This window comes from Camellia sinensis, chromosome 7, assembly GCF_055761805.1.
Source record: "Camellia sinensis isolate YWXY chromosome 7, ASM5576180v1, whole genome shotgun sequence".
Classification (NCBI taxonomy): Eukaryota; Viridiplantae; Streptophyta; class Magnoliopsida; order Ericales; family Theaceae; genus Camellia; species Camellia sinensis.
In genome coordinates, this window is record NC_138967.1 from 136,072,894 (window position 1) to 136,086,235 (window position 13,342).

The following is a 13,342-nucleotide window of genomic DNA, read 5'->3' on the forward strand; positions in this document are numbered from 1 at the left end:
AGCTATTTAATCATAAGATAGGGTTTAGGAGAATACCCACCTCCATCACTACCCACACACTTTAAAACATTCAAAACTTACCTACGCTCAAAACCTTGAGAACCCTCCGGTGGTGACATTCAAACGGCAATGGTGGCAATCATTCGATTAAACACATTTTTCTAACAATGATAATGAGTGAAATTTTTTTCAGCAACTACAATTCCATGTGATAAATGGAGTATAATAATGTAAGCTTAGAAGAGATTCATAATTTGAGGTGATATTCGTAGATCGGAGGAGGTTGGCCTTATAATGATAAGTTTTTTCAAATACACGAACAAAAATAGTTAAAACGGTTCAACTTTTTTTCAATACTCCGGTAGCGACACTCCAGCAACAATGGTAGCAACCATTCGATCATACACACTTTTTCGGCAATGGCAATGAGTGAAATTTTTTTCAACAACCACTATTCCATAAGACAAATGGAGTATCACAATGTAAGCTCAGAGGAGATTCATAACTTGGATGGTATTCGTAACTCAGATGAGATTAGCCTTATAATGATAAGTTTCTTTAAAACATGAACAAAAATGGTTAAAATGATTCGACTTTTTTTCGATACTAAACTTCCAAACACACAACAAAAAATGGCAACATAAAGCCAAATTATGTTTAAATACTTTTTTGTATCTTGATTCTTTGGGCAAAATGGATGCATCTATACAGTACCCTCTACTCTCTTTCCGTTTATTCCCAATGTGGATTTTTAATTTTTTTTAAAAAAAATCTTTAAAATCGTATGTAAATTCCTTTTGTACATTAAATTGAAAACTCATAAAAACTAAATTGTAATATTTAGCTGATTTCCTTCCTCAACCAGCAATGAAGGGTTCAGTAGGTGCTCAGTTGTAATAATCTAGGTATTTCTATTTGTACGATTATTTTCGAGGATTAATTGTGTCCTACTCGTTTATGATTCCTTTTCTAGCTTGAATTGAGGTAGGAAGTGTGAATTTCTCATCTGAGAACGATAATGTATATCTCCAAGGTTTATCGAGAAGATAGCTATTTAGGCTCTTCTCTACGTATTGGAACTGAGCTTTAGGCCTTAAGAGATGGACTTCAATTGACAATCAATCTAAATTTAACTCCACTAACATTAGATATTGATGCCTCATCTATAGTGAAACTCTTATTGGTACAAAAGACCGAGCAAAACCATTTCAATAACATCATTCATAATTGCAGTTACTTTCAGGACCATCTCAAGACGACTCAGGTTGCACACACATTTCACAAAGAGAACAAGTTCCTAACACAAAGGATTCAACACCGACCTGAGTCTCACTAATACTATCAACCTTTCGAGAAGGGAACAAGTGTGCACACTTCCTAGCACACAAAAGATTCAACAGTCCTGAGTCTCCCTAACCCTACACTCAACAACTCCGTAATGTAATTCTTTTCAAATTTTTGATGATGCTAGGAGAATCAAATATCCCCCAACTATAAACTCCTAATTATTAATGCAATCCTATTTGCCTAACAAAAAATTTAAACAAAAACATAGTGTACTTGTTACACAAAAGACAACCTTTTTCCACAAACGTACCACCCATGCTGCCGATTAATTGTAAAAAAATAATGGTCCACATGGCACGTGGTCCCATGTTGAAATTACCTTCTCCACAAGGACATTACAAGGCCCTTTGGATAGTCCTCCCATACCACCAACATTTATTTTCACGAAAGGCACAAGACAAAAAAAAACTGATAGAAACAAAAATTATCAAATTCATCATCATCATCACGCTATTGTATGCAAATAGTTCTCACACTCTGAAAACATAAAATATTGATTCAAAAAATCCTATTGGAAGTAGATCTCTAGATTTAAGGAGGAAAAACAAAACAAAAAAAATTGATTTAAATATATTTATGAAGTAAAGAGCTATTTCCACACATGAAATATGTGTTCTATCAAATAAAAGCAATAGTTTTACTTCAGCCAAGACTTATGTAGCCAACTTGACTCTTATTGACAAACCAATTTTGCAACTTACTACATTTTCTGGATCACAACTGAATTGGCCAGGCCAGCCTGCTCAATTGACTGGTCTAGATCGGTGAGTTGCTTGGGAGGGAATCCCACTGTCTGCAGCTGATAGGTACTTACCCTGTCAGGCCTCGACGCATCAATGTAGGCATGGATATCTCTGATGGTATGGTGGTAGTTGAAGCGTGAAACCATGCGCGTACCATCTGCTAACCTGAGCTGAACTGAGGTAGACGGTAAAGTGTCGTCCACAACCAAACCGTTTGATGGTGGTGGAGCGGTATTAAGGGAGGTGGGGGCCACGGCCGGCTCTGTGGATGCAGCGCTGCTAGTGCTGCCTAAAGTTCTTCCCATGCCCTGAAATGATATATGATGCTTCTCTGGTATCTGCATAAGGAAACACTAATAAGTTGTAAGTGGCTGACAGTGATGATTTGGTTCAGTTTTCAAAACCTGTTATTTGAATTTTTTTAAAATATTAGAAACTAGCTTGACAGAAATAAACACAAAAAAAAATATTTTTTAAATTAAAAAAATTAAATCAGCCACAAAAAAATAGAAAACCAAATGAAAATAATGAGTTTTTTTAAAAAAAAAAAAAAAATTCACCAACTTTTCAAAAATAGATTCTGAAAACTCAATCGTATAGAGTTAACAGGAAGAAATATGGACGCACAGGGTAATTTTCTTCTTTCCTCATCAGACTGACATGAACTGCAGTCTTCCTGTTGGTTGGCTCAAGTTCTTTTGGACACTCGGACTTTCTGATGCTCTGCATAGACATGCAAATAGACAAGGACTCAGCTTCAATGATGATTCCAAAAAAGATCATACCCTTTAATGAAAAGGACTCAGCTTACAGCCAAACTTAGTTCGACTCCAAAATGCAAATAGTCAGCTGTATTGTCAACGGGAATTTACAGGCAGAACAAAATTTTCTTTTCAAAAATAAAAAAGTGTAACGATGGGATAAATGACCATGAGGACACTACACAAGCAAAACAAAAGGTACAATCCAAGTACAGGTAAATTACACCAGAACAACAACAAAAACTGGCTAGATTTCTACATGATAATAAATGTCCCATGATAACATAAAATCCAAAAGTTATCTAGGGTTGTAAATGAATCGAGTTGTTTGGGAATTCAAGTCAGCTTGGTTTAGTAAGGATTCGACTCAACTCAGTTCGTTAAGTAAATGAACGATCTCAAGCCAAAGGTTTAGGCTTGTTCAACAAACGAGCCGAGCTTGAGCTAGAACAGACTCGGCTCATTTATTATTTATTTAAATAATAGAAATAATATATTATTTTATGTTTTAAACAATATAAAATGTGTTATATATGTATATTTAACAAGCCAACCAAGCTTGATTATTGAGCCAAACTTTTTCTTTATTATTGAGAAAGAGCATGATTAGTATAAAAGAGCTGAGCTGAGCTCGAGTTGAACTAATTTTTGAGCCAAGCTTGAGCTTGAGTTTTGAGATCGATAAACAAACGAGCCAAGCTCAAGCCTCGTACAGCTCAACTCGGTTTGTTTGCAAACCTAGAGTCATCACTGAAGTGGAGATTCCCCCTAAAAGGCAAAAAGTGCAACTTCAAAGTTAATTACTGAATCCTTCAAACTTTACCACAAATAAAGCCGGCATCTCTCAAGGAGCAGAAACCACTTGGCAGTTCTTCCAAACAAGAAATGATGAAGGAAAAGTAAGAAAAAAGATACAAACGAGAATTGAAAAGCTATTTCAATTCATTTATCCAACAACGGCTAAGAGTTCATTCATTAATACACAAAATACAGCATGCTAGATAATTTTCAATTAGTGGATGTCATGCATAATGTTTCTGTACCTCAGCCCCAATTTTAGGAACATTTCACCCTGTACAAAAAGAACTGAATAATCAATTTCATGATAGATGTGTAGTTTCACGGACTCATCTCAACCATAGTTGCACGAAGCGGGAGCGGGAGCGGGGGAACGTGGCCACTTAGAGGAGTCGTAAATTAGGAGCGCTTATATATTATTTTTATTAATTATATTTTATTTATTATAATAAATAATGAATAATAAATTATGTTCAAATAAATAAAAAATAAAAATTAGATCTTTTATTTTATAAATATTTTAACTTTTTTTTTATTATATATGATTTAAATAGATTTCTTTTAATTAGATGATTTATTTTATTTATTATATGTTAAAAAGTTAGGAATAATAAATTTTAATAAATAATTTTTTATTTTAGACAAAAGAATTATATTATCTATGACAAATTATATTATATATGATAAATACTATATATATTAAATATAATAAATTATATTATATAATATAAAACGGAGAGGGAGAGGGAGGGAGAGGGAGGGAGAACAGAGAGAGAGAGAGAGAGAGAGAGATGGAGAACAAAGACGAGAGGGGGAGACGAACAGCGAGACAAAGCAAACAGAGACGAGAGAGGGAGACGAAGAGAGAGACGAAGCAAACAGAGGCGAAGAGAGACAAAGAGGAGATCGAGACTGAGAGAAGAGAGAGCGACAAAGACAGTCGAGATCGACCGTGAGAGGTCTCAGCCCTAATCGCGATTCTTTCGCATTAGAAGCGCGATTCTCTCGTATTAGAAGCGCGATTCTTGTGCGATTCTTCCTTGGAAGCGCAAAATCGCGCTTCTTCCTCAGAAGCGTGAGTCCCTTCCACGATTCCTGCTACTAAGATCTCAACACAGAAATACATGTAGCAAATGACCAATTAGTGCAGAATACTAAGTGCAAAATATTTGCATCTCGCAAAAATTGAGACACGTCAATACCATTTGGGATGAGAACTAATCAAATACTACCTCCAAGAATGAAGCATTTTCAGGATCATCCAACCTCCGCAATGGACCATCATCTACTGTGAACCCATTACTCCAGAAAATGATATTGTGTGTGATGGCTTCAGGCTGCCGAGGAGCAGATGACAGAGTCTCCCCTGAAAGTAGCCTGCCTGTTCCAGTAAAGCTTCTTGAGCTTGATGATGGGCGACGGTCATCAAGAGATCTTTCTACAGCTCCTGCTTGTCTAGCACGAGTGAAAATTGCATCCACATCATTGACTTTGGATGGATCTTGGACAAGCATTCCGCTGGAAATATGGTCATTAGCTGAATCTTAGCTGCTAGGAATATATAAATCTTGAAAGGGAAAAAAAAAATTTGATTTTAGTATTGAAAAGAGCTTTGTTTAGTATTAACGAGAAATTGTTCAGCTAAAATACACAAATCCAATATTCTGCGAGACCAATCCAATATTACGATGCAAGTCTTTTCAGCTCAATTCAGCCAAAAGATGTAGTTCAAAGATGTGGTCACGAATAAATTAATAAGTTCCAACCAAGTTCTTGTGATAAGGTCAACAAGCATAGCCTCAATCAAGTGACACTAAGCACGATATCAGTCGAGTAAGCATTGGGCTTTCTTTGGCAGAGTGGGGGTGGGGTAACAGGGTTTGGGTTTCCATAATTTGATCAGTCAAGATTTATAGTTTCAGCCTCACTGTACAACTTATAAAAGTCAAATCAATTAGTAGAAGTTAGTCAAATTTATAGAAATTTATAATAATATGTGTAAAAAAAACTCGAAAAATTCATAAATTTGAGGTGAGGTTCTCAAAAATGATATAAGGGTCTTTCCTACACTAGTGACACTATGTTTGGGGGAAACACGAGAATATGCATGCTAATCTAAAGCTGGATATGTGGTGATATCAACATCAAGCATGACCCAAAACACGGTAAAACTATGCTTTTCTGAAATATATAAAAAGGGTGCACCTCCTAAAATGCACACACACACAAGACATTATTAAAGATATGGTCATGAATCATGCCAAGAAAATGAAATGGATTCATGTAACTGGCCCAAATCATTAAAGTGTGATAATGATCTGTAGAGTTGGTTAGAAAGAGTTAATTGGTAGTAGAGTTACATTGTAGTCATCTTATATACAATAATTGAAGTGTGATAGAAGCAAAATCTGTCAGAAAAAAATTTGGGAAAAAAAAGAAGAAAAAAAAGGTCCAGTGGGAAAATAAGGAGGAAAGTCACCATCATGATGCTACTCAACATATGTGGATATCGTATTTGATTTGAACTGATTGATCAAAATTGTCATATCATCTCAACCAAAATCTGCTCATGCATACAATCACACGTCAGTCATCTAGTGATAGCCAGTTATAATCACTTCAGATAATGTGTATTCTAACATGTGTGTGTACAGGTATATCTGCGTACTGTGCCTGTATTGGATTAAATCTAAAACAAATAGAGCTAAAAGACTAATACATGCATATACAAGCAACATCTCTTATTTGGTGTGGATACCAAGATGACTAGCAACTGACTAAAGGACCCAGGCCATCATACAGAAGAGAATTTAAATGCAAGGAATCTTGCCTCATTCACCTATCATAAAACTAAATGTGAGGTTACAACTTCATCATCACCACAATCAAAATCATGTGGGAAATCCAAAACCATAGACTTTAAAGCTTGGGCCCTTTTTGCTTAAAAGATCAGCTTTGAGTTCAAAGTTTATCGGCAAGGGAGTCTTCAAAATTCACCAACTTGATCCAAAATCGCCAGTCAAATTCAAAGACTTTGAAACAAAAACTTGCAAAATCAATCACCAACTTCCCCAGCATCCATTAAGGCATATCATTAAGAGCGCTAAAGTAATAATTCAGTACCCAAAACGCAGATTGGAGCTTGACTAATAAAGTAGGAGATCTCATTAGAACAAAAAAGGTTTCAATAGAATTTATCTAACATAAATCTCTAACATTTTGATGAGTGTTGTTTTTTTCAATTTTTTATTTTTTATATATCTATTTATCAATCTATACTATTATAAAGACGGGGGCCAATTTGGTGTTTTTGTCTCTTTTTTCTTTTGTTCTCCCAAAGTACCCCTATAGCAATTAGGTGGATAGTTATGCCCTAAATTTAGTTGTTTTTTTTTCCAAATCTCCCAATTTCAGATTTCAGATTTTGAATTCAATCATACAATTTACAATCTTACTTTTCTGAAATAAAATGATCATATGCGCATGCATCACGTGTGCCACCACTTCTAGTTAGAATACAAATTTTCAGCAGTATTTCTAAACCCAGTGAGTAAATCAGATTTTCAAGCAGTCATTAAACGTGATTAGGAATTATTTATTTAAGAAAACCGAATGTACAGTAAGAGTGAAGATCATCCCAAACTGCAATGCATAAACATAGTTTAGCAACCATGTGCACCTCTCTTCTTCTATCATATTCCACCAAGCTTTTGCAACTTTACATAGAAATGTCCTCAGTTTCCCAACAAAGAAATGTCAAAGAATCAAGATCTCAGACTCCTCAATTTCTTCAATTTTCTACTGAACCAAACAGAAAGCGAAGGAGGGAGAGAGAGAGAGTAGCTCTTCTCACCACCAGTGTAGTACTACTAAGGCTAATCAGAGTCCTCAGTTTCCCAATAAAGAAATGTCTAAGAATCAAGATCTCAAGCTCCTCATTTTCTACTGAACCAAACAGAAAGCGCAGGGGAGAAGAAGAAAAAAAAGTACCTCTTTTCGCCGCCAGTGTAGTACTCCTGAGGCTCGTAATCAGAGTCACTACCAGAGCCATCCGAAGACTGGCGATTCAGATCGGAGAACGTCCGAATTCCTCCAGAACGACTCCCCGAGGGCTTCTTGTTGGGCTGCCGCGATCGGAGACTGTAGCGGTTGGGCTGCTGCGAGCGGAGCGAAGGCGGCGGAGACGGCGATCGGGAGCGAGACACAGAGGGGGACGGAGGGAGGATGGGGAGGTCGGCGGCGGCGGTGGCGGCAGTGGCGGTGGCGGTGGCGGTGGCGGAGGGTTCGAGGAAGGTGCTGAGGGCGGAGTCGAGAGAGAAGTTGTGGCTTTCGAGGAAGAAAAGGGCTTCGTCCCGGGAAGAAGAAGTGATTTCACAGAATGTGTTGATGAGATCGGTGTGGGGGTTGTTGTTGTTGTTGAGATTCTTTTCTTCTTCTTCTCCTCCTGCTTGGCTTTCTTCCATTGCTTGCTTTCGGAGCGAGCAAGCTAGGCAATGGGGGAGGGAGGAAATTGATGATTTGGGTGAATCGGTTAGGACTGATGAAAATAATCAACTATTTACCTAATATATAATATTAATTTTTATAATGTTTATATATATATATATATATATAAAATACAAATTAATTTTTGATAGTTGCTATTAACATTTTATCAATTATTTTAAATTTTAAATTTTTTATTACAATAATAATCTCAAGTTAAATTATTAAAAAATACGTTAATAATTTTAGGACACCCTATCTCACAATCCACTACATCATGAGTTAAGGCTCATGAGAGCACTCACTTCCATCATCACCAATCTATCTTCTTCAAATTCTACCTTATCCGCCCTCAAAATCTTGAAAATCCTTTGGCGGCAATATTCCAGCGACAACGGTAGTAAGCATTTGTTTACATACACTTCTTTGGCAATAACAATGAATGAAAGTTTTTTTTTGACAACTACAACTCCATAAGATGAGAGAAGTACAACATTAAAAGTTTAGAAGAAATTCATAACTTTGATAATATTTTTAGCTCAGAGAAAATTGGCCTTGTAAGGTAAGTTTCTTGACCAAAAAAAAAAAAAAAAAAAAAATTTGTTTGTTATTTTTTTAGAACTAAACTCCCGAATATATGATTGAAATTCGGAAACATAAGTCCGAATATTAGTTATTTGCTCAGGAATATGTAATCGAACATTTCTTATTTATTCAGGTACAGATAACCGAAGCAGCCGCAAAACCAGTCAAATAAACGAGGTTGAATCACCCTTGAGTGGTCGACCGGTGGGTGAAATCTTACCCAATTTTGTTCATATATAAAGTATACAAGTACAGTGAGGCCATAGATGAATGATAAAAAACCAACCAAAGAAGCATGAAGTGGATTGTGTTGTGTGTGAAAAAAGGTAATAGAAAAAAAAAAAAAAATCAAATGGATTGACAAATCTCGTAATTAAGTAGAAATTTTTTTTCTTAATTACTACAAATTTTTTCCATTGGTTTTGGGAGGTTCCACCGCTGTGAGTTTTATTAGGGTTTTCAAAAAGAGCCTTTTTGGGATGTGAGGGTTGTGGGGTGGGGGGTTATGCATTTGAATAGGTGAAATGTTTTTACAATAATAACTTTAGTATTATTTGAAGGGAGAAACGAAATTTTAAGAGGTTTATAATTTATAAGTGAGAATTCAAAAAAATAGAAGGCTTAAAATAATTGATGGGATGCTAATAAAAATACTCTTAATTTTATATAATTTGTTTTTATATATACAATTATTAATTTGTAATAAATTTTATATTTTAAATTTTTTGTATATTTATTTTATTTTGATATTTTATTAAAAATTAAAAAATATATATATGTATTAATTGTAGTAGAGTAAAGTGCTTTTAAAAATAAGTTATTAATTTTAAAATTTAATCCGTAATTAACGAACGGAGCTCTACGAATTGATATAATTTTAAGGGCGCTGATTGAGGGCCCGAGGCTTCGGGGCTCGAATGCCCCGAAATGCCATTTTAGGTAAAAAAAAAAAAAAAAAAAAGGAAAAAAGAAAGAAAAAAAAAACAGTTTCCAAAAATGGAAATTAGGGGTATTAGGGCCAACTTTTTTAGGGCCACCAATCATTTTCCTAATTTTAATGAGTTTGACGACCTTTTGTACGGTCTTAATTGTGAGTACGAAAATGGCATGAGCGAGTCCAGATCCTCTGCAATTCTTTCCTGCAAGCCTTTCCTGTAGTGCCCCAAAACGACATCGTTTTGGGGCAAAACTTAAAAAAATATATATAATCAGCAGCAGCAGATAAACCCTCCATTGTCTTCTCTCTTCTTGTTTACACAGATTTTCGTCTTCTTCCTTCCTGATTTTTCTTAGTTCTTTCAATTCCACACATACATCTTATTGATTTGCAGAGGATCTGAACTCACTACGATAACTATATACAAAATTACAAGATGTACATAAAATTACTATACAAGTTTTTGCAGAGGATCTGGACTCACTATGGTGTATAACTTTCACTACAATTTATAATAACTTGATTTCCAGATCTAGACTCACTATGGTGTATAATTATACAAAATATAACTTGTATAATTAATTATTATATATTTTTGCAGAGGATCTAGACTGACTATAGTGTATAATTTTCACACATACATCTTTAGATATAATTTTTGTAGTTGATGATGATGCAAATCACCATCCTTTCCTAAAAACTACAAAGCAATTCCACTTCTCTGATTAAACCCACTTCTCTCTCTAACTTCTAAACCCACAAAGCAAACCCACATTAAACCACTTTTTAATTGTAGCCACCATATAAAGCAAACTCATCTCTTTTCTACTCTCAACTAAACCCACTTTTGTGATTTCAATTTTTTGTTTTGGTCAAATCGTTTGTCTATTTGTTTGTTTTGATATATATATATATATATATATATTCTCTATGTTTGTCTAGATCTAGAAGGAAAAGAAAGAAAGAAAGAAAGAAAGAAAGGAAGGAAGAGGAAAAGGAAGGAGGGGGAGGTGCAGCTGTGGAGGACCGCCGGAAGAGGAGAACGATTGAGGGAGGGTCGTTGAAGGGATTGGGGTCGCCGGAGCTGGTGGGGGAGGTGGCCAACAATGGGGCTTTGGTTTTGGATGTGTTTTATCTCCTGATGCTGTTTGTTTTTTTTTTCAAGTTTTGCCCCAAAACGATATCGTTTTGGGGGCACTCCAGGAAGGGATTGCAGAGGATCCAGACTCATGAGGGGCACCTGAATAACTACAATTACGGCTTCGTTTAATTGCCACAAATGCAATTGTTTTGTCATCTGCTACGAGACCCACCACCGGACGTACCCCATTGACTACTGTTGTCGAAAATTTATTGGTTGATTTTGAGATATTACGTGGCCACATCTCAGAACAATTACAAATTTTTACCACTAATTTCACCTCTGCTACCAATCAAAATATATCTGAGGCCTCGCGTGACTATGTCCCGGTGCCAACGAATAACTTCTCACTGTTACTGGTTGCCAATGTATTATGGTTCAGTGGCCTGTTTGGGATTGTCATAAAAAAAGCCACCTTTGTTTTAATTTTTTTTTAAATATTAAAAAATTGAAAAATTACATTTTATCCCATAAATTATTATCTCATATCACTTTACCTCCTTAAACTAAAAATTATAACACTTAACCCCTCTCATCTATTAATTATTTTCAATTTAGAATTTAATGACAAAAATACATTTTTAACTATGAGAACTTTTTTTTTTTTGGGTGAATACTATGAGAACTTTACCCCTTGAACTATTTCTCAACATCAATTTACCTTCCAATTAAAAAAATTGTTTTATTTTTTAATTTAAAATACTATTTTTAATTTTTTAAAAAACAATTTTTGCATTTTTTATTTTTCATATTTTAGTTAAAAAATTAAATTTTTAGATGCACCCAAAATTTAAATATTTGTGAAGAATTTTTATAAAAAAATCATTAAGTACGAAAAATAAAAAAAATAAAAAAATGGTATATATTTTTATTTCTTGTCTTTAGTAAACATTTTTTAAGATTTTTTCATAAACATTCTCGTTGTTTGGTTTTCAATTTTTATTCTAACAAACTAAAAATTAATTTAGTAATAAAATGAAAAAATAAATAACAAAGTCCAAATTGAAAGTGATATTAGGCAATATTTAAGGGGATAAAGTGATAGTTCAATGTGATAAAATATAATTTGTCCAATTTATAAAAGGATATTTTAGTCATAGAGTTCCAAATTGAAAGAGTCAAAAAAAGAAGTAGATGAGGGGGTTAATTGTTACAATTTTTAGTTGAGAGGGATAAGGTGATACGGGACAATAGTTGAAGGGGTAAGCTGTAATTTACCCTAAAGATTATATTTTTTCGGTTCGTTTTGTGTAAACAAATCTAAAAGTTAAAAAAAAAAATTAAAAAATAAAAAAAATCCACTATATTTTGCTTATTTTTATCTTTTTTGGAATTTTTTTAACAAATTTAATTTTCCAATTCGTCTCATTGAGCTGAATTTGAAACCCTAAAACTTTTTGAAAATTTTTATAAAAAGTTCACACGAAAATAAGTTTAAAAAAAACCACCAACTAAGCAAACCCCAAAAAATAAATTAAAAAGTTATTGAAAAACTTAAAAAGTTATATAAGAAAATTAAATAATCCGTCTCATTCTTTTTATTTTTGTATTTTTCTTTCTGTAAAAAATTAAAACATCATTTTTAAATGTTTTAATTTTTTTTTTCAATTCATATTTTAACTCAATGATCATTAAAAAGATCACTCCTAAAACAAAATCTTAGGGTTGTTTTGAGAATTGATTTTTTTAGTTATTTTTTTTTACTTTTTTCAAAAATATGTGTAAAAAAAATAGAAAAATTAATTAACTTTTTGTAAAGACTTTTCCCTTTTTGGCTAAAATTGGGACTTTCTTGTCAATTAAAATTGCGGTGTTATAAAATTTCACCCTCCTTTAAAATAGGGAATAGAGTGAATTTTGATAATTTTTTTTTAACATTTTCAGTATTTTACTATTTAACTTGTATTCTCAAATAATAAAATTTCAATACTTATTTAATTATTTTTAAGGATAAATTTTTATTTTTTATTTTGCAACCCTAGTTCTTAAAAGTGCTAAGATGTAGATAGTGAATTTCACTGCCCCTCCCTCCCCTCCAATCCTATAGTATGCACAGGGAGAGAGAAGAAGTGAAAGGGAAGAGGCGGCTACAGGTAGGCATGAGTGAGGTAAGATGTTGGTAGTGGCAAATGGTGAGTTTAGGGTTAGGGAAGTTAGAGACGAGGACAAAATAAAAATTTTATGATAGAATAAAATTATATATATATATATATATAGAGTAGTAGAAAATCCAAAGAAATTATGGGCTATTTTGGGAAGTTGGCTTTTAGTCACTTTTTTTGGTTTGTAGCAAAAGCCAAAAGTTAGTTTTTTTTTTTTTTTTTTTTTTTCATTTGGGAAGTTGGTTTTTAGCCAACGGTGAAATTACAATTTTACCCTCATGGGTCAAAATGTGTTACATAGGTGAAATTGTAAATATTTTAAATAAATGGGGGTAGTTTGGTCATTTTATTATGATTTGACATCATAAACAAACATTAATAAAAAAAGTCAAAAAGTCACTTTTTACCAACTTCCTAAATCATTTGTTTAAAAAAGCCAAAAG

At 33.8% G+C, this 13,342-nt stretch overlaps 1 protein-coding gene across 1 annotated transcript; it reads right to left on the reverse strand.

Moving 5' to 3' along the window:
* Positions 1-1,756: 1,756 nt before the first annotated feature.
* Positions 1,757-8,200, reverse strand: LOC114275393 (plant UBX domain-containing protein 4). Its single transcript, XM_028217423.2, has 4 exons — positions 7,640-8,200; positions 4,882-5,167; positions 2,718-2,813; positions 1,757-2,428 (listed from the first exon to the last, which is right to left on the reverse strand). Exons 1-4 carry the CDS (start codon positions 8,110-8,112, stop codon positions 2,048-2,050), a joined length of 1,236 nt encoding a protein of 411 aa, XP_028073224.2. The 5' UTR covers positions 8,113-8,200; the 3' UTR covers positions 1,757-2,047.
* Between the last annotated feature and the right edge of the window lie 5,142 nt (positions 8,201-13,342).